This window comes from Pantherophis guttatus, chromosome 6 (assembly GCF_059756535.1).
Source record: "Pantherophis guttatus breed Tessera chromosome 6, ASM5975653v1, whole genome shotgun sequence".
Taxonomy (NCBI): Eukaryota; Metazoa; Chordata; class Lepidosauria; order Squamata; family Colubridae; genus Pantherophis; species Pantherophis guttatus.
Window position 1 is genome coordinate 53,913,745 of NC_142068.1, and position 23,372 is coordinate 53,937,116.

At 35.6% G+C, this 23,372-nt stretch overlaps 1 protein-coding gene across 13 annotated transcripts in view; it reads right to left on the bottom strand.

Annotated features, from left to right (window-relative positions):
- Window positions 1–23,372, bottom strand: part of ABLIM1 (actin binding LIM protein 1) — a 181,373-nt gene that overhangs the window by 132,732 nt on the left and 25,269 nt on the right. For 8 of the 13 annotated variants that reach the window (XM_087872927.1, XM_087872920.1, XM_087872923.1 and 5 more), the window contains exon 1: window positions 15,406–15,589. The exons of the other annotated variants lie outside the window; for them this stretch is intronic. In XM_087872927.1, the coding sequence (XP_087729053.1) occupies window positions 15,406–15,478 (73 nt within the window). In that variant the 5' untranslated portion in view covers window positions 15,479–15,589. Of the gene's footprint in view, window positions 1–15,405; window positions 15,590–23,372 lie in introns of those variants that run through there. 13 annotated transcript variants of the gene reach the window in all.

Consider the following 23,372-nt stretch of genomic DNA (forward strand, 5'->3'; position numbering starts at 1 on the left):
TTTATTGATTAATTAATTGTAATCAGAACTTATCAATTCTATATATATAAGTGAGTATTAGTAATATAAATCGTGCTATATATATATCTATATGCTTTTTTTTTTTTTTGTAATAAATGCAATAAGTATCTACAAACAAAACCAGTCCATTAATATAATAAGGCAACGGCCCTTTTTATATATATATATATATATATATATATATATATATATATATATATATGAATGTAAATCAAGTTAAAGAATGTGTACTTCCCTGGGTCTCATTCAGGCACCCTTCTGCAGGCAGTTGTGAATGCAGGTACAAGCAGGACAGCGTCCCCACCTGCCGGCAATCTAGCGACCCTGGAAACCAAAGCCCAGGTCGCTATGGCCGCGGAGAATCCAAAGCAGCGCCGATGGTCAGGGCCCAAAATGGCGGCCCGCGAGGCGAATCTCCAGGAGTCCTAAGCCAGGCGAAACAAAGCGCCTGCGGCTGGACTGAAGCTGCAGTAAAGGGAAGCAGTCACGATCTCTAAAAATAGCTGATGAGTATGCCAGCCGGCAGGGACTCAAGCCGATCGATCCAACGGCCACTAAGGCAAAACGGAGCCTCGCAAAGTGACTGGCAGCAAAATGGCGGCAATAGCGGCAAATGGCGGGAAGACTAGAATAGATTTAAACCGCCAGCCAAGCCAAGCCGCTAGCGGCGGCCGGAGCCCCGAACCGCCGATACGCGCTTAAAACGTCTCCAAGTGAAGGCAGACGAAGCGCAGCACCTTCAAACTGTAAATAAACAATATTGAGCTAATTCAGCCAAGAAAAGACAAAAATAAGAAAGAAATTTACACTAGAGAACAGACACTCAATGCTATTGCAATGGCTGAGTGAAAAAGTCTGAAGAGGAAGCAGGAAGTGAGGTGGATGCAGCTCCAGAGGGATTTGATTGACACTCAGCTGTGCGAATAGGAGTGATCGTATCCCATTCTGAGGAGTGTCCGAGCAGCGTGTAGGAAAATGAGGACTATTAAGATGGTCCAAGAAATTATAGAAACACACTCTATACTTTTACATAACAACACTCTATACTTTTAAAATGGCAGATTAATTTAACAGGGAACACATTTCAATGTTTGTCTGATACATAAGCATATTGCTTCCATGTTCAGCAGCCACTTTAAGTGTAGAAAATGACTAGATTCCCATTTTAACTCAGATTTAAATTCAGATTTAGGATGAGAGGTCTTCCTATTTAGCTATAAATATGCAAGAATCATTTAATTATAAAATAAGAAGGGAATGCACCATATTAAAATCCACTTTTAGCCCAGCTTTTATAGCAGGTTGGTGTGACAGTGTAAAATCATTTTGGCACCCAATGAAAGCCCTATTTTCTGAAACATGTAACAGGTTATTTTTAGTACTGATTCTAACATATTTTGATTAAAAATCTTCGTCTGACTTCCATTGACTATATGAGTCTTAAAGTCAGTTTGGGATAGTAGTATTTGAGAGCTCCAGAAATCCAGGAAATTAAGAAAAGAACTCTAGTAATTTTATACACACATTCATATAGCTGAGTTTCTGAAAACTGAAGAATGGTCAAGCATACTTCATTGCTAGGAATTTTGTTATTTTTTATCAGAAGAATAAAGCTGCCCTTTCTCAGGGTATAATAACATGTAATATTAGCTAATATATATATTTTTAAATACTAGTACTTTCTGCTTCATGAAAAAAACAACTGCATGATTTCAATACACAATGTATTCTTGATATATTAATAGGGGGAGATTTTCTGCTAACAAGTCTTCCCTAGCTTCAAATCTGTTTATAAAATGATATTTGCAACGATTAGGACAAAATCTTCCCAATGAATAATTTAATACTTTGTTTTGAAAACAAGACCAATGGAATGGCATTCTAGGAAGGATCATTCAAAACTTTTAAAGTGATGGACACTTGGTTGTCCATCACTAAAGAAACAAATTCTAACTTATACAGGTATAACAAATAAATTTCCCATGTTTCTATGTACTGAAAAACAAGCTAACTGAACAGACCTAGGATTGTTCTATATCTGGAACTGCTATTTAAGTATTCTAACTATACAATCAGTGAATGCATCTAGAAGTCAAATAGATTCTGTTTATCCTCTTGGGCAACATTTCAGATTCAGTCTCTCAAATATAGGAGCTTTGAAGCATGAGGGAGGATAAATGCAGTACTACAACAATTTAAATATAGTTCTTCTTTTAAATTCTTCCTTTAATTGTGCACAGAGTTGCTTTAAGGTATTGCAAATAGATGCTACATTTGTGTTCAAAGATGCTTTCAGAAACTGAATACACAGCTCCATGTTTCTCTAAAATGACATATATTAGTGTTTATTCTAATTTTATTCCTTCCAACAGCAATTAAACTGAGAGGTAGCTGAGCTGAAAGACAGTGACTGGCCTAAAGTTGCCTCATTAGTTCCCTGGCTTAGAAAGGATTTGAACTGGGTCACCTTGTTCTAAGACTAGCACTTAATGTCTACACATTCTCAGCCCAGATTTGGAAGCCAACTTTTTCTCATCAATCAGATAGCAGAGGAGATTACATATACAATGTGTTCTTTTCTCTACATTAATGGTAGAGGGGAGTTATTGTATCTATGTGCATATCTGGATATTGGTAAAAATTGACAGAATGTTTGTGAAGAAAAGTGACAATGCAGAATAAGTTATGTTTGTGTGGGTCTGGGAGAAAGATGAATGAATACATTAAGAAGCTGCTAATTTTGCCCATGTCCACTTTTGGTATGCAGTCCATGATCCATCACATATCACTACATGCAGACTTCAGAGGCAAAAAAAAAAAAAAAACACGTGGCCCTCTCTTGCTTTATCCTTTAATCAGTTTAGCCACAGAGCCATTTTAAAATCTACCTGATGGGAGGAGGAAAAGCTAATCTCCTTTCTGGTGTAAAAGTTCATTAGGGGGAAAAAAACCAAGGGGAAGGATCTTATTAAAGTAATTACTTTCATGCTGCTCAACTAAGTTCATCTGGATGATTCGACATGCCCTTTTCAGCTATATGAAAAAGAAGATTAATGTGGAATAGAATGGAGTAATTCATCTGCAAACAGCTTCTATGAGTCAAAAGCCAGGAAAACTGCTGCACATGGGATGTAAGGCTAAGCTTCTGGGTTATTTCTATTGTTGTACATTTAGTTGTTAGCTTATTTCCTATCTCATTGACTGTGAAGACAAAAGTAAACTCAAACTGATTCTGTAAAGAAAAGAGTGCTTCCTGTGGATTTAAAATTCCAAACAGATCAGACAGACAATGACAAGTTTAGGCAGTGATAGAAGGCAAGGAGATATCTAAGGATGGGAACATCTCATCCTAGAATTATGTACTGTAATTATGTCCCAAGATGCTTATCCCTGGAAATTCCTGAATCCTAAACCCCTTATTATTGTAATGGGCTAATGTGGTGTCTGGAAGTTCACTTCTAACTTTACTATAATTAACATTCACATTAAATAGCATTAAAATAGTAATAGTTAAGAATGATGAGTTGCATATCCTTGTTAATCTATGAATTAAAAACCAATCTTGGGAATACCAGCATCTGCTTTCAATATTAGATATTTCTTTAAAATGTGCATACTATATTCTTTGCATTTCAAATATTGCACTCAGTCAAGCAAATTATGTTACATTGCAGTTATGGAAATTCTGTACTTTCTTTCTCACATAAATAATAATAACAGTAATAATAATGATCCTGTCAGTAACATCATAAAATATAAATATCTGGCTATCCAAGGTCCTTGGGAAAGACTTGAAAGGTGGAAAAGGATGCCAAATCCAGTCTGAACATCTGGTGGTTGTTAACCAAAATAATAATGACTCAATAGGTGGATTAAAAAAGCCAAATCAGTCTAAACATCTAACTTTCAATGAATCACAATGAAAATATAAATATTGTGATTGGAACCATCAGAATAATATCTAAAGATTTTCTCGATATCTGGAAATATTGAATTTATCAGATCTCAACACCCTAATTTTACAAAAACCCATCCTGCTTTGAACTGCCCATATTTGTAGACCACCTAAGTAGCTGCTGCAAGATTGCACAGACTGACTACAAACATTGTCATTACAAAGTAGCAACAATGATACATTCGAGTATCTGGGAAAAAGTGCTATTTGTCTGCAACCTAGAATTAATAGAGCCACAAAATAGACACAGTAATGAAAAAGTTAAAGTAATCTGGGACTTTAGAATTCATAGAGGAAGCATCTACCATACAATATCCTAGATTTAATAATTGTTGATGAGAAAGGCAAAAAGTTCTGAATAGTGGAACAATATCTGGAGACAGCAGAGAAAAGAAATAACTGGAAGAATACATATCACAAAATTTAAAGACCTGCAACTGTCAGCATTCGAAAAATCCCCTAATATGGCTTTCAAAGCTGACAGCAACTAGAAGCAGAACAACTGTAGCAAAAGATAGTACCAATAGAAATTGGAAGTCTCGGTGCAATTCCAAAACATCTGGAGCATTATTTGAACACTATCGGGATTGACAAAATCATCATCGGTCACTTGCAAAAGTTTTATTTAGAAAATCTTACATTCTGCAAAGATTCCTTCAGTATTACTAAACAACAAAATCTGCCCATCCCATCCCATCTAGAGATTCTGCAACCAGCTATAATAATAATATACTATATAGCAGCAATACAAACCACCCAACTTATATAATTTCTTCTCCCTACTCATGTCCTAAATCAAATATACATTAGCTATAAAATGAATATATTAGTTTGTTTTTGATAGCATTCTTTCTCTAAGACTAATATGCCTTTTCAAGAACTAATATGCCCTATCTGAAAAGAAAGCAACCAGTTGGAGACTGGGATTATGAGAATCAATGTTTTTTTCTTTGACACATCAAAATAAATTGTCAGTGTAACTGATGAAAAATCTGTATTATTCTATCTCTTGGGTGTATGTGCATTATAGAAGCCAACATACTGTATTCCAAGCATAAAAGAGCAATGACACAGAAGGTTCATAACTGCTAGGAAATCAAGGAGCTGACTCTCTCCTTAGTAGTACCGATCAACTCATCTGTCAATCAATCTCTCTGAGAGGGAGGAAGAGAGAGGGGGGGGAGAGAGAGAGAAGTTTTAATAAGTTTGTTGCTTCCTGAAGATTGACTACAAATCAAGAAATGAGTTGCAGGGAAAACAACTGGATTGGTGGGCTTATGCCCAAATTTGCTCGAAATTTAAAAAAGATAGGGAACAAGATGGTATTAATTTGAATCAGCATGATCTGGACAATATCATTCTAGGAAAAGAGGACAAAATGTTATCAAGGATATATAAACTTTTAATAGACTATTGGATAGGGGATGAAATAGTTAAAGACTCTATGATTGCCTGGGGGAGAAATATTGGCTATCCAATTGATATGACAAAATGGGAAGAAATCTGGCTTAAACATATGAAATTCCTGTGGGCAACATCATACAAAGAAAATGTGTACAAGATGCTGTATAGATGGCACCTTCCACCTGCTCGTCTTTCTAAAATGTATTCAAATCTCTCACCAAACTGTTGGAAGTATGGGGAAATTGGCACCTATTTCCACATGTGGTGGATCTGTTCCAGGACGACTGAATTCTGGAAAATCATACAGGCATGGATCATGGAAATCACAGGTTATAACCTAATTCTGAAACCAGAGTACTACCTACTGAACATTAGGCCAGACAACATAGGCACAAATATATGGTGTCTGTGTGTTTTTATCACCACGTCAGCAAGAATATGTTTCGCCCAATATTGGAAGGGGAAAGACCTGCCGGCTGAAGACTTGATTTTGGAGAAAATTTTGGATTATGCGGAAGCCGACAGACTGACTAAAGCATTGAGAGATCAAAAGGACTCCGTATATTTCCAATGTTGGGACAAATGGTATGTTTGGTTGAACAACAAACACCCAAAAAGTCAAATATAACCAGGATTATGCTTAATATTTGTTAAATCTGACTGAAGTCTACATACCGTAGAAAGTGTAAATATCATGTAAAATTCCTGTCGCGATCATTTGTTTGACTATTTCTTTTTCTTGATGTATTTTTTTAAATAAATAAATAAATAAAATGTAAAAAAAAAAGATTGACTACAAAGATCACAAAATAGACAAAGTAATAAAAAAATTATGAAGCTAAAGTACGCTGGGACTTAAAATTCAAACAGGCAAGAACTTGCCACACATTGTCCCAAATTTAACAACTGTTGTGCTTAGAAATAGCAGCACCTCAGAAACTTTTCAAAAACAGGTTAACTCACTCATATTTTTGGATGCATTCATTAAAATCAGGAGGGAAAATATATTTCCAGTTGTATATAATTATTCTTTTTGTTAGACTAATACAGGGCTCTGTCATGAGGTGACAAATTCTATGTTTTAGGAGTATAGTTCAACATCTGATTAAGATTCTTAACTATAATATTTCTTCTCCAAATTGTAAGGAAAACTTAGTCAAAATAAAAGTAGAACAAGCTCATAGTTCATTGGGACTTTCTTAGAAGTTTTGTAATTGCTTTCATTTTCAACCACATGAAAGAAGCACCAAAGAAACCTTCAATGTATCATGACACAAAATATTAAGCAAGCAAACACAGAAAAACTGGTGTGAAAGAATGTAAACCTGACCTTGAAAAGAAGTAAGCAAACTGTTTATAGGAGGACTTACAGAAAAAAATATTCAATCCTGAGAAAGAAGAAAGTATAAGAAACAAACTCAAAATAACCTTGCCCATTTGAAGAACTGACAGAGAAACCACCTTTCATAATAATAAATAAAATAAAATAAAATAAAATAAAATAAAATAAAATAAAATAAAATAAAATAAAATAAAATAAAATAAAATAAAATAAGCCCAGTAAAATATAAATTGTGCCAAATACAGGCAGACTGCTGGCCTACATAAACACAGAACTGAAAAGCAAGCTTTAAAATGGCCAATATGGTATGGTATTAATAAGATGTAGATTTAAAAACACCTATAATGCAACATTCATTCTTGTATGCATGGATTTCTATTTAAAGGCATTGGTAATGGCATTATAGACAGGAAAACACAGTAGTAGGCAGTAATATTTGTCAGGTAGAATTATCTTTTATATCTTATTATGATTTCACTTTGTTAAGGCTGTCAAAAAAGATCTTCCTTTTGGCTGTGTGGGAAGTCCTAGTGGGACACTTAGGAAACAAGGTAACTTGTTTATTTTGTGTGACAGGAATTATGGAATCAAATCTTCCAAACCCTAAGTAGTGTCAGCCTTGGTGAATCAGAGAAGCTGAGCAGGGCGCACTCGTCCTGCTCTCCCTCTGCTCTCTCCAGGAGCAGGAAAAGAAACAGAGAGGCTGGACAGGAGACAGCTTACTTTGAAAGGTAAGGGGCAGGGTGCGGCACAGGTAATTGCATGAGGTATCTGTGGGTTGGGAGGGGCCTTGGGTGCTCTAATGCAGGTGCTCTGTTCCATCACTACCTCATCTCATGGCCTTCCCCATCCTGAGATACCTCATGTTCACTTAACGACCCACACATTCAATTAGTGAATGTGTGGGTGAAAGGAAGGCGTGATCGCAGTCAAGTTACAAATCCTCAGGCTACAAATGTAATTGGCAGCCTCCATTACATTCATAACTCGAGGACTACATATATTAAATTTTTATGCAGCCCATCTACCCTATGAGGTGACAATCAGGAATTACTGCTGACAGGTTAGAAATAATAACAGGTTATCATAGTTGCAACAAGAAGGAAGTTGACTTGAGTTCCTTTTGTTTTTTAATGGGTGAAAAATGGAAAACGGGGTTTTGGTTCAAGAAAAAAGTTGGGGTTTTTTGAGAGAATGGGCATCTATTCCATCCCTGATGCTGCAAAAAATGGAGGGGGGCATGTTGCAAAGGAATCATCTTGGATTTCTCCAAAAGAATTTGATGACAGCCATTACCGATAAATGTTGTTCTATTCAATGGGACTTATTATGATATGATGTGATTGAGAGGGTCAGAAAGATTGCTGGGTATGAATTGGTAGAATACTAGAAATGCTGAAATGAAGATGGACTGACTGATGACTATTGCCAGATGTGGAGGAATAGCAGATTATGTACCGACTTGCTTGCATCTGTACTGAACCATCACATAACTGTCTAATAAAAGCAGACTGCTTGTATAAACACCCCAGTTTGCAGTGTATCCCAAATGCGAAGGTTGCAAACTCATTGATAAGATGATGTGTGCATTGGGTAAAGATACATAACAGAAATGGAAATGAAGATCGTATGGCTACAGTGACAATGTTAGAATTTGTCCATCAATGAAGAATTTGCTTACATATACAGATTCATGATAACAGTGGGAACACGATTTCTCTGATACTATGTACCTGTGTTTCTCTGATAGCTATTCCAATGAACTGAATAATTTGGAAGGCCTTGAGTAAGTGGCAGAAAATGAAGTATCTACATAAGGAAACATAATGATGCATTGGAAGAGAAAAGTGATTATAGGTGCCATATATACTTTTAAAAATGTGTATTTGTGTATAAACTCCAAACAGTAAAGCTAAAAATTGATAAAGTGACAAAGGAATGCTAGCAGAAAATGGAAATGTGAAAATAAGTGCACTACAAGTCATATTCTGTTTTATAGGAACAGATTTAATGGTAAATTTAGATCCCAAGAGATTCACATTCTGGCCATGTGGACATTCCTGTCTTATCAGTTAAGAGAATAGTATCCTCACCAGTTCACACAGTCTAAAAATAAAAGATTGAAAAAGTTCCCTGGCAAACTGAGAGACAAACTAGATTCTAAAATAAAAGCAATCTGGTCAGAGGTGGTATTCAGCAGGTTCTGACCAGTTTTGGAGAACCGGTAGCAGAAATTTTGAGTAGTTCAGAGAACCGGTAAATACTACCTCTGACTGCCCCCACCCTCATTTATTCTCTGCTTCTCTTTACATTTAAAAAAACAAGAGGAAAATAACAAATAAGAAAAAGATTATATATTCACTCAGAAGACAAACCATCTATAATAAACACAACATCCTTCAGGGGTTTAACTATCACACTACCCCAAGATCTGGGAGAACAGATCTTGAGTACTTTAATTTCAACTGCAATAACACAAGAGATAGATTCAAATGCAATGTAATTCGCTCTAATCTTGATTGTAGGAAATATGATTTCTGCAATAGAGTAGTAAATGTCTGGAACACTCTACCTGATCCTGTTGTTAGTCTCTCTAATCCCCTTACCTTTTACCTTAAACAGTCTACCGTGGATCTTTCATGTTTTTAAAGAGGTCCTTAAGGGGGTGTTCATAAGCGCACCAGCGTGCCTCCCGTCCCTGTCCTACTGTTCCCATTTATATGTACTCATTTTATGTGTTTATGGCTATGTTTTGCTTATTTATTTTCTTTTATTTGTGCCAATTTTTTTCCATGTGTCCATGTCTATGTCTATACTGTTACTTGTTTCCTTGTACAAATAAACAAACAAGCAAAGAAACAAACAGTCTGGCTACCAGTGACTTTCTGCATATCATCAGGATGGGAGCTGCAAGGATCTTCTGGAGGATGCTGTTCCAGAGGATGGTCTGTATGGGATTAAAACAATACTCAATAGTACAATTTTGAAGGTGATAATTAGTCATAAAAAATCATGGGCCTATGAATGTTTTATAGGGGTAATATTCAAGTCAGGATAGCTGCTAAGATCTTTGAGGCTCATATTGTCTTTGCTAAGACAATATGAAGATACTGCCAATGCCCAACAAAGAAATCCTAGGCATAGGTTAGTACATTCTTTGTCTTTTATTGAATTACAAACTGGAGCATAAATATGAATTGGAATTAATGAAGTTTGGTTGCTGCAGATCCCATTTGTAGGGTGCTATACAAATCTTTTGGACTATATCCAGAGTATCTCCAGTCTTATAAAAGAATAGATCAGCCTTGCTAAAGAAAACATATATTTTACATCCAATGAGAGATCAGCAGAGCAGAATCAGGGACGATGATGCAAAGCAATGGAAAATATCAGACCATTGGCTACCAAAGCACTTACATGTTGAATCATGTTTAGGGTAGTGGAATGTAGTGTAGAGTTGCAGGAGGGAGGAGCCTCTTCACCGAGACTAAAAGACAACTTAGCTTGGAATCTTTGGTATGCAGGAAGAAGGTGAAGGTGAACAGCCCCCTCCACCAGTAGACAGGGGTATATTCAGAAAAGTGTATTACTCTGGTAAGATTTTTGTCTATAAGTAAACAACAATAAATAAAGTATATGGAAATAACTCTTTGTATTGTTCTTGGTTCCTGGAGCCAGACATTAGAAATGTAGAACCTCAATAAACACAAAGCTGAAGGACAAGTATGGTATTGCTGTGTTTTCTATAAAATATAAAAGGTTCTGAACAGAGTTCATAGTCACATAACCCAGTGTGTGAATTACACAGAACACAATGAAAAGGTTTGCAGTTCAGGGCATTGAAACTGTACACACAGATCATTGAAAAGTGCCAATAAGTACCAAATCAAGCACAGTTGTGTGGTTCTGAGACTTCAACATAAACCCACAACTTTTCAAGTATCACTCCACGCACATCCATTTATAGTCAACACACAGTAAAAACATTTGGAACGTATAAAACCCTGTTTACAATACAATGTCAGTACTAGATTCAGTATCGATTTAATACTGAAGTCTCATTCACATCCCATTCACAATTCCATAACACTCTGCATATAAAAAAAATGAGATGATGGTAGAAAGAGAAGAATAATTCAGAACAGAACAACAGAAAACAAATAGCCAAAAAACTCCACATAAACAACAGCCTAGTTTACCAGTTCATATTTTAATAATATTCTCTCTCTCTCTGTGTGTGTGTGTGTGTGTACATATGACAACCAGTAGCTGATGCCAAAAGATTTTCTGTCTTTCCATCTGGTGGCTGCTTAATTATTAGTTATATTTTCATATGTGATTTGTTCAAGTTACCCACATTTTTGTTTACAAAGAAGAAATTCCTGATACTATTTTCTGTGGATACAATTAATTTGAAGAGCACATTATTTGCAAGGCAGCTGCACTACAGTATAGCACATTTGGTGATTTGCAGTTGAAAAGCCATTCAGCTGGTGAGAGCTAGTAACCATGTCAGTTATATAATTCTATTCAATAATAGGAAGCACAACAAAGCTTGATTATTTAATCACTTTAAAATACAATTCTTAAATATTGTAAATGTAGCTGGCTGTTTCAATAAACAGTATTCTACATGATTATGATTAACTAATTCTGGGCAGAACATAGTTGCACTAGTCATTATAAAGTGTAATTAAGAGAATCTGTGAGAGCTAGTTCTGGCAAGGACAACAGCAATCAATCTAAGACAGGGATCCCCAACCTGTGGGCCGTGGCCCACTAATGGGCCATGAGCTGTTTGCAACCGGGCTGTGGAAACCCCAGGCAAGCATGCGTACAAATGGAGCTGCGTGTGTCTATGCACACTTGCTGGCTGCTCATACGGGGTCATCCCCTCGATCCCCTTGCTGGTCCACAAAGCCGGAATGGTTTAGGAACTCTGATCTAAGAACAAAGAATAAAATAAAAACAGAATAAAGCTTGTTTGGAACTATTCACAAATTGTTCTGGTTACTTTTCCCTGACATCTATCAACAGTAAAGGAACAAGCAGTAAAAAAATATGCTACCGACTAACACTTGGCTAGAGCAACCATGAAGGTCTTGAAAAAAAAATATTCAAATGTCATAATATATTTATAAAGTTCAGAATCATACAAGCATGGCATTCCCTATGGCAATCTATGGGAAAAGTTAGTCCCTAAAGAAGCAGGATAAAAGAGTACTGATTTCTTTAAGTTTTGATATTGGAAAAGACTTCCCACTATACCATGGACAGCCAAGAAAACAAACTGATGGATAACTGAAAAAATGAACCCAGAGTTCTCACTTGAAGCATAAATGACCAAACTCAAATTATCTTACTTCAGATACATTATGCAAATATTCTGCATAATCAGGGGGGGAAATCTAATGCTTGGAAAAGTGGGAGGAAAGTGGGAGGAAAGAAAAAAAAGACAACTAGCAGCAAGATGAATGGTTGATGAGTGTATCATTAGAAGAGTTGAAAAAATAATTTAAGAATACACCATCATGGAAACATCTAACTACATCTATGTAGGTTGCTAGTTTAAAGCGATTTGATGCACATAATCTTTTTTCATCATACTTTGGTTGAAAAAAATCCTCATATTGTTTTAACAACTGCCCAACACAAAGTGGAGCTTATTTTAAAAGTTTGTCTACTTTAATGATGGACAGTTAGTAGCACCTGCGCTCAAAATATTTCATTCTAAACTAGTAATACAGATTTACATGGGGCTGATATCTGGACCAGGTGAGTAATCAAATATCCCTGCAGGTATATCCCTTGCAAACTCCCTTCTGACTAATTTTAGCTTTTAATGTCTTATAGTTTATCTCCACTTTTAATGCATATTTAAATGGGAAATTTACATGCTGGGAAGTATTGCATAAAGCTCCAAAACAATCTTTACTTCTACTCATGCTATTAGATTCCAGGTAGCCCAGGCGGTGATACTCTATAAAGGATTATGCTGGGCTTCTTAGCTACCAACTCAACTTCTCAACTTTTCTGAAGCCCATTAGAGATATGGAAGCTCTTTTCAGCTGTATATTTGTGACTTTTGTTGAAGGGGTAGGGTGGAGTGAGAGTATTCCAGTCCAATTTACAATCTTTCTCTTTTGTCTTTTTTATTATCTTTTGGCATTATACACTGGTTTTAAGCTAGAAACGGGAGCAAAAGATTTCTGATAAACCATACCCCCGTTACAATCTTAAAACTAACTCATCTCAAAGTAGGCTGAAACTACACATTCAAAATTCAGTCACTATCACCCTATGAAGTCAGTGTTACAATCATTTGTTGCTTTCCTTTGACATGACTCCTAGATCTTAATTTTTAATTAATTTTCTTAATTTTTTTTTAAAGGATGTCTGGATGCAGAGTTGTATGTTGTTTACAAAGATGGCAATGAAGGGATGGAGAGGTTGATTAGAAGAAATATTAAACATAACCTAACAAATAAGTGCATCAGGACTATTTCACTACTGCTCTGACTGGCACTGGTTCTCTAGGACATTAAGGGGAGATATTTCACATTTTCCTCTAACTGTGATCAACTTGGAATTTTCACCATACAATATATACATACGCTGTTTCATAGATACTGAACTCCTTTCCTTCTTCTTATTTAGTAACACATTTCTAGAACTGGCTGATCTCTAGGGAAAACTGCAGTCACAACCATTAACTAAGTGCGTGACACTAATTTCACATTTATGAAGATGTAATATAATGAAATTCTCCCAGTTAGTTTTTTGAACTATCAGTAAGCATTAATCTAAAAAAGTACCATGTTTCCCCAAAAATAAGACCCTGTCTTATATTTTTTTGAACCCTGAAATAAGCGCTTGGCCTTATTGCCATGTGCTCAAAAGCCCAATTGGGCTTTATTATCAGGGGATGTCTTATTTTGGGGGAAAGAGGGTATAATACATTAATGATCCATCTTCAATCGCAGTGAGAAAAATCTTAAAGAAAAAGCATTCTTTCCTAAGGTAACCCTTTAATTTAAGAAATATAGATGTAACCAACTTTTCCACAAAGAAAAAAAAAATCCTGAAGTACATTTCACCTGTATATTCATATAATATTTTTAGGCCATTTCAGTCAAAAGCAACTAAATTTTGGACCCTGTAGTTAAAGTTATGAAGCTATTTGTAATTTCATAACATTTCTAGCATGCATGCATCCACTCATATATCCATAAGAACATGCATCACTAAAGGAAGGAGGGGAAAGGTTAGCAAAAGACAACATACCAAGGACTGCTTCTAGTGCATGTGTTAGCACTTATCTATACTGCAACACATTATTAATATGCATTGTAGATTATTATAAAAGATTAATGTTTTCAAGGACAATGCAACAACAACAAAAAAAAAAGCCAAGAGAACCCTCAATGAGAACCAATTATGTGTGAATGGTATGGACCAACTCCCATCAGATGTGAGAACATAAGGTGAGTTTACATAAGAGTCTTCAAGAATTCTTTTAATAATATTGCATTAAAGTCAGTCTCTGGATAATGAGGTCCACCACACTGGTTTGGCTAGTTCTGTTTCAATAAAAACCTTTTAATTCAATTAATATGATCTGTGTGTGGTTTAGATCTTGTCAAAGATATCACAGTTACCTGTAAAGACTTTTTCCAAACTTGCCACTTATAAAAGGCTGCTGTAGGCATTTCTCTAACAAGCATATACATGTCAAGTGACTGTCATTATCAACATCATGCCTAAACAAATGCATTTCTCAACATGATATTAAAGAGGAAAAAATGAACAGGTTGGACACACCTGTTCCTCAAAAACAATCTTCCCAAGGAACATCATACAAATCTCCATGAGCTATGCATAAAAATTCCATACTAATACTACCAAGACAAGAATTCTTATCTCTGGGGATAAACATTTATCCTGATATATAAATTACATTTCTATTTTTGTTATCCATGTCTCCCTAAACCCACACATTTTTAAAAAGTATTCCTGGAAACTGAAGTTTTAAACTGAGCACTGGTTAATTTATAAATTCATAAGCAAATTGAACTATATACAGAGCCAATGCACAGCCTGCAAAATATATGTGATTTGTACTATCTTTATACTACAGTAAGTGCAAAACATTTCTCCTGGTTTTGCTAAAGAGATTGATTAGTGCATTAAAGCAAACAAGACATGTCAATCTCTTTATGTAGGTGATCCATATTTAAATAAGCACAGAGTGAATTCCTTTTTCAACTATGGATTCAATATGTCCTGAAAATGTACACAATTCCTTCAGCAACAAGTTGGTGCAAAAGAAAATTTATCAAGCTAAATTGCTTAGTTATCCCAACAGCATAATTTTTTGAAAAGTGAATCAAACACATCAAATGCATGAATCAAGTTCAATCTATCTCTATCTGTCTTTCTATCTCCCTATCTTCTCTTATCCTGATAAGGCTATACCATATGGAACCCAGATCTCCATTTTTAAACAACAGCATTTTCTTTCTGCACAGTCTGACTGGATTCTAATAGTCTAGTGACAGAACAACTCATATGCTCTCGTCAGTCTAGCAAAACTTTCCTAATCAGCTTCCTGCTTGAAAAACAACATCCTGGATACAATACAAATAATATGCCAGATCGCATAGCAGAGCTGTTCAGGACAGACCTTGGCTGCTTGCAGAACTGTGGTGTATTTGTAACGCCATTTGTTTTCTCCAGCTGCAATATTTCCCCAACATAAAAAAGCTTCTCCAAGCTTTTCCAAAAAATTTTCTCCAAGTGCAGAAAGGAACAACTAGTCCCTTGAAGTGGCTGTTCTCCTTCTGGCTCTTCTCTCTCAACCACTTGGCGAATGTTCAGAACAAGGGAGGAGTGGCCATGTCAAGCAGGGTGTGCTGCTGCTCCCATATACTGCAATGCTAAAAGAATAGAAAGCATTTTACTCTTTACAAATCTTACCTTAGTCATCCTGGATTCTGACTCAGAGCACCTGTAGAAGGAGGGAACTTTTTGCAGGTTGCAACATAAGCACTAAAAAAGCCAGTATTATTGATCCTGGACTTCTTTAAGCAATGGTAAGGGGATTTGTAAAGGATAGATAGATCAGGCAAGTTTGGCAGAAAATCACCTGAGACCTAATTACAATAACAATTCACAAGGGTCAACATTGCTTGCCACCCAGAAGTGGGATTCTCTTAGTCCACTGCAAAACGCACACAAGAGAAAGAAATTTAAGATTGTAAGGCTTGCATCTTAAACTCTTTGCTAAATTTCTTCATTAACAGTGCTTCTTGCAATAAAATTAGCTTATGAACAACTATCTCCTTGAATCACTATTTGTGAAGCTTTTTTGATGATCCATTGGTATTCTCAGGAAAATCACTGAATCAGCCAAACAACAATCAAATATTTGAAACATAATCTTGTGCTTGAATTAAAAAAAAACATGCTTACATCTATATTTCTACCTTTCATACCATCAGTTATTGTTATGCACACAAGGAAAAAGAAAAAAATGAACAAGCAGCAAGGCGGATGGACTCAATTACAGTAGTGATTGGTGTATCACTGGAGGTCCTGGATAATGAGGTTAGTGACAGATCATCATGAAGAAAATGCATCTATTTGGTCCCTAAAAGTTGATGCTAATCTAATGGCACATAATCAATCAATTAATCTCCACAGACAAAAGCACTCATCGTGGCACAGTACAAAAAGAACTCTGCGCAGTGTAGCCAAGCAACAGGCAAAACATGCTTTGCAAGGAGAAGACCCCAGCTTCAATTCCTAACATCTCCAAGCAGAACTAGAAAAACTTCTCTGAAATTGCCAGTGCATTGATAATATTATGCCAGACTAGCTCCAGTTTCACTTACAAGACAGTTTTCTACATTTTTATTTTCATTTCCCAAGTGTCAATGCCAACATATGATTTAGGATAAACTGTTTACTGTAGGATTTTATTTCTTAAATAAGAAGTGCCAAAATTTGACTGGAATCAATGCTTTGAATCTGGGAGAATTTTTGCTTAATATAAGTTACATGGGTAGGAACATAGCACATCTCTATGATTTATTAAAGATGCAGGTGAAAATGGGAGCCAGTTGGTCAGCATAGGCCTTTAAGCAGGTTATCTTGTCTGGGCCTGGGGCTTTCCTGGCTTTTATCTGTGAAATAGATCTTGTACCTCATTTTCTGTATTATATAGCCACCCAATTATATAGCCACCCAACTCAACTAAGTGGGCAGCTTACAATTCCAAATATTAAGTGCCCAAGTCAAGCATATTAGACTTCATGACAAATTAGACAAGAGCTTAAGTTTGTAAGAAACTCACTTCTACCTCTGTTCCCAGTTGCAGTGTACTACTGCTTAGAAATCATCACCAGGAAACTTGAACTATTTAAATCAGTTCTACTAGCCAAGGATGGGCAACTCATGGGTCACAGACCACACATAGCTGCAAACATCTTTTTTATTCAGTCCCCAGAATTTACTCAGTGATGTTGAACATACAAATATAAATGAAACATACTGTAACATTGATTGTAATACTTCTATTTTACTTAAAGAATCACAAAATATGTGTTTGTGTTTGTGTTTGTACATGTGTAGGTGCGTGTAATTCTGATTTTAACTTAAGGCCATTTTCCCCTACTTTTTTAATACAACAGAAAGACTTTGGCCATTCTTTCCTAGTCATGTTCCATATGTACATACTAGTTCCAGTGGATGTTAAGTTTCTTTCTTACCAGCTTCAAATCTTATACCTGCCAACATTGTGATTGAGTCTTCCAGCTCTCAGAAATTTTTTTTTAAAAAAGCCATTTTGTTAAAATGTGCAAAGTATGTTTTCAAAACTCCAAATGTGGTGTGAGCCACAACATTTTGGCCCCGTTATCTAGATAGATGTCCTGGCTTGAACACTGGCCGTTACATTTCCTTACTTCACTTTAAGGATTCAATGCAGTGATCCTGGTACTTCTGGTTACATGGTACTTGTACAGATTCACAGACATGACATTGGAGGAAGAATATGCCAGTTAACAAAACATGAATGAAGTTTGGAAAAAAAGAAGACATTGAAAAGAAACTTAAAATGACTCTTTTGAGTGTAAGAGGGAATTAAGGGAAACACTAAATTCTGTTACTAGAACTGTATCAATAAAGTTGAGTACTTGAATTCAAGTATTTCTTGTGGAGTGCCTTTCTGATCTGTTGTAAATCGAAGGATTGACTCTTATCAAAGTCTAATCACATACAATACATTTCATTTAAAAAGAAAGAAAAAAAGAAAGAAATGATTTCTTACACATGACATATTGTACCTAAAACTTTAAGGCCAACCTGCTGTTCCTTTAATAACAACACACTACCGTTTATTAAGTTTTTATTTAGTTATAGTATGTAGGACAGAGGAGTAATACAATCTTTATTGGGAACACAGTACATAGAGAGAAAAAAGATAAGGGACATGAAAAAAACTACCAACAACTTTCTTCTTTACATATAATCAATTGTAACTGGGGAGCAACTATAGAAGTTGGACCTAGACATAAGGTACAAGTTAAATAATTATTTTGGTAAAATTAATTTTACAACATTGTCTTCTGGGAAATTTAAGTAGGTTCTAATTACTTTTAAATTTGTATCTATCTAGAATCTTTTAATTATCTAGTTACACTCTTGAGGATATGTACAAAAAAATGCTGGCTTAACAACGACTCCGAAGAAGAAAATAGATCAAACTGGTGCATCACTTCTACATTCCAATTAAAAGTTAAAAGGCAGAACAAACAAGGGTTTTGCACCACGAGGAAAGCAAAAGTTGATGGTAAAACAATTTATCCAAAATACTAAAGAAAAAAGAACTTAATTCTTGCAACAATATATAATTTGTTGGATTGAAAATTAAGTGCTAAATATGAACCACAGTAAAATAGGACTTAAAAACTATGGACAGGGAAGAGGAAAATAACTTTTGACATAAGCTGTTTGTTCCACTTGGTTTCCAAATCTTTACAACTTTATCTAGTATGCACACTGTGTGCAAATACTCTCCCCAATTAGGCTTTTTTGTACACTAATTTCTTTATCCATTAGCTTTCATGCAGAATTCGATCTCGCAATATTATCCTGGGACACGTATATTTGCCTTCATTCATAAGTGTGTATATTCTCAGATATTATTTAGCTCCACAATATTATCAAGCTCAACCATGATGATGGATACCATTTGACCCTTGCTACAAATAGCTTCAAACAAAATCATATTAATAACAAGCTTGGATTCCCCCTGTTCCAGTGAAAGAGGCAATGCCTAATTACATCTCAAAAGTGTGCTTGACTATACAATAATAACTTACAATATTCTCTCCAAAACAGCACATATCCACATACCATGTATTGGAAAGAATAAAGTGAGTTACAATTTTCTCTCCATTATACAAGATCATGATGTGTAATGTTTGTGCTAAATTTAAAAGTAATACTTGGTCTAATTAACACTGAACACATTTCGTGATTAAGAGGGCACACTGACCCAAGGAAGGCATTGAAATTTTTCACTTCTTATTTAAGAAACAGTTAGAATGCTACAATAAACTACAGGGAAATAAAGAAGCATAGCTAAGTACTAAATATAAAGAAAGGAGTAGTAAAGAATGAAAAGAGATACAGAATACAGGTAGTCCTTGACTTAGAACAGTTCATTTAATGACTGTTCAAAGTTAAAATGGCACTGAAAAGAGTGACTATGGCCATTTTTCACATCTACAATATGTCTGTTGCAACATCCACACGTAATATGAAGAAAATTCAGGCACTTGGCAACTGACTTATATTTAAGATGGTTGCAGTGTCCTGGCATCATGTGATCCCCTTTTGCAATCTTCTGACAAGAAAGTCAATGGGGAAGCCAGATTCACTTAACAGCTGTGTTACTAACTTATCAACTGCAGTGACAAGAAAGTTCATAAAATGGGGCAAAACTAACTTTAAAAATGTCTCACTTAGCAACAAAAATTTTGGGCTCAGTTGTGGTCGTAGGTTGAGGGTTACCCTGTAAAATGTAAAACTTATCTTTAGTTAGGTAAGAATACAGCCTTGTATGAATATTGAATAAAATCCAAGCAGAGCAAGAAGCCAAGGTTAAAATACAAGAAGAATTCAAAATATGATTTTATAAACTAAAAAAAGGAATGTCATGGTTCTCAAGCACAACCAGGATATGTTCACAGTATGAGCCTTCACCACAAAAACATTTATCACAAATGGTAAACCTTAAACATTAGGCCCATGGATTGCAAAAACCACAAGAAATAAAGGAAAACAAAATTTTCATAAATCCCTAGATCCAAATTAAAAGTACCAAGCCAGAAAAGACAAAGTGGACCTAAGCTTAACCACAAAACCCTCAAAAGTTACTAAAATGAATAAAAATCAACTGCTTTAATTAAAGAAAAGAACATATCCAACTTTGTTTCTTCTTGGAAACAATTTCTGCTTGAAACGGAAAAAAACAAACAATGATTTTGGGTTTTGCTGATTAGGTAAGTTTGTTGTTACAGAAATGACTAGTACATATTAAGTATCTAAAAGTAAAAAGTTGTGGCTGTAATGTTATTACCTTATTCTATTATGCTAAGAGTCAGAAGTCAATGCTCTTCTTTCTTTTTTCCTCTTTACCCTAAACTTTTCTTTCTCCCCTTTTCCCACCATTTTTATTTTCATTTTCATTTTATATTTCAATCAGTTTAATAAAAAATAATTGATAATAATTGATTGGGATATGGGGGCAAATGATGGAGACAACCCTGAACAAAAGCAGAACTGAGCAATGTAACAAAGACAGACAGCATAAAGCTGAGAATCGCCTGCTTTTGGTATCCAGGATAATTCTGTCAACAGCACTCTAAGGTGGTGTGTCATCATCATCTTGGACAGAAATCAAAATAAGGATATGTAAGGAAAGAGTGTTCTCTCATAAAATACTGTTTCAAAATGTTATAGGAAATGGTTCTTGATTTTTAGCTAAGATTTTGGAACACAGTTTCTTAAACAGTGGACAGATGACTGCACATTATTTATAGTACATTAAATAAATCTACTTTATAGATTCATTATCTGATCAAGTATACTGAATATAAGATAATCTCAGATGTAGGGTAGCATAATATTAACTAAAGCATAATAGTAGCTCAAATTTCATATTAACAGCCTGATAAGTATGCATTGGTACCAAAGGGGAGGGGCCAGAAAGAATGTTTGCTACCTAAGAAAAGATTAGGTAGGTTAGCATTCATTGTATTTCTAAATGTAATTGATGTAAATGTTCTTAGGATCACAGACTGGATCAAAGAACAGATACAGGTAGTTCTTAATTAATGAGTATTTGTTCAGAGTTACAAGGGCATTGAACAAATAATATTTGTGATCAAATATTATGTAACTTCAAAGTTATGGCTTTAATCACGATTGCATTTACCAATGATGTGCTTCCATGTCCACCCCTACCCCCCTACCCCCTGGCTATCTCCTCCCTATCTCTCTTTCAGCCATTGTGCCCACTGCTGCCCTGCTGTCTTCTATCTCCCACTGCTGACAAGGCATGCCCAGCTTTCACAAGGCAGCTGCTGGCCACATGACATCTTAATGAGGGCACAAAACCTGGCAAAGCACCAAGCCAGGCATTCCTAAGGAGCAGCAGGAAGAGGAAGAAAATGGAGGACAGATGGACAAGGGTAGGAGAGTGCAGGGCAGTGCAGATGCCCAGCAGAAGGCAGGTAACAGGACAGTGGAATACAGTGAGTTGAAGCAGCAACAAGTGCAGCAGAGCAGGAGAAACATGAGATCCTGGCCTAACAATTAACTGTCGTTGCTAAGTGATGTGGTCACATGACCCCTTTGCATAGTGACAGAAATTCCAATGTCAATTAGGGTAATTAAGTGAGGACTACCTTTAATGTAATGCTTGGGCACAAATGCTTATGTGCAAGTAAGCCAGAATAAAAGAATGGAGTCTATGTATGAAAACACTGTCAGAAGCAATATATTTTCCTCACAGCAACTACTATAGGAGTTACAGTTCAGTGGCAGAATACAGAAGATCCAAATACAGGAAGTAGAGCTGGAAAAACTCCAGCCTGAAAACTAATCACTGTCAACAGAGCTGGACTAAATAGATCCACGGTCTGACTCACTGGCTGTGTTCTCACAATACATTTGCCAACTACAATTCAGTTTAGCACATTGTGTAAATCCAGCGTAAAGTTCTTGATGCAATGCATAAACATCATGTAAAAAAAAATCTCACACAAACACAGAAAATTAAGATTTCAATAAACTGTGATTAAGAACATTGTCTGTGAACATGTTCTAGGAATTTCTGTTTCCTGGTGATTATTTCTAATTAAGAATGCATAAAATTGTTGTCCTAAACCTATTATAATCCTGATTCACGATATGAATCCTCTAATCTATTTTTCTTTTAGAGTTTTGGTTCAACTGATATTTAAAAGAGATATATTTTTAAAAAGCAAAAGCTTAATAATGGTTGTTTTAAAAAAAGGATTATTTTATTGAAGACTGCATGATGAATTAAATCAACAGCAACAAAACTTGGAACTAGGCACTAGACTTTGGCAACAGAGTATGCCTCCCAGAACCAGGCCAAATAGAAAGTATTTATTCCAGAGGGAGTGGGGGAGATTGGGAGCAGGAGAGAAAAGATTGAGCTTCAGGTTTGATATTTGCCTTTTTAAGCAGCTATTTGGAATAATTCTGGCGCTTTTACAGGAGCAAGCTGTTAATATCAGTTTGCCCAACTGCAAGAATGAGATGCCACATACCAGTTGCAGCTGTCATTGAGGGAAGAAAAACAAACATACCAAGAAATAATATACTCCACTAAAAGTATGACATAAGGGGTTTATCAAGAAGCTCATTTAATAGGATTTTGATTATTACAACTTCAGGTCAATTGCTGAATGTCAGTTTACAACTTCAGGTCAATTGCTGAATTTCAGTTTAATTCAGAAACTACCACATTAGCAGTACCTGAACGATAAGCCATCATTTAAAAACATTTGTAGGAAAAATAATTTTCCTGGTCAGATATATAGGTTTTAGCCATACTGACATTTATTCTGTGCCACTATAGCTTCTACCATATGGCTTTGTAACTTTCTTCAACAAATTCAATTTGTTAAGAATGTTAAAAAAAAAAAAGGCTAGTCTTTTTATTCAACCCAGAGTTGAGGCACAAATGACCAGGCTCAAATTTTGGATCATTATGAAAAAACCGAAGTCTCTGAATTCTAAGATTCTAAGGCTAGGAAAGAGGGAAGGAAAGAAAAGAGATGACAAGCAGCAAGTTATGGTAGTGGGGATGGAAGACATGAAAGAGCAGGAACAAAAATCATCATTTATGTTCACTAACACATTATCAATCAATCAAAAAGTCTTTCATCTATGTATGTATAGTGTGTACACAAAAGAATTTACTAGAAGCAGTATCATTTCCATCAAATCCACCATAGTACAAAAATGTCACATTATGTTCCTTTAGCTTCTTATAACTTTGTCTCATGTATATTTGCTATGTCCTATCTGAGCTACTTTTTGGTTTCCACA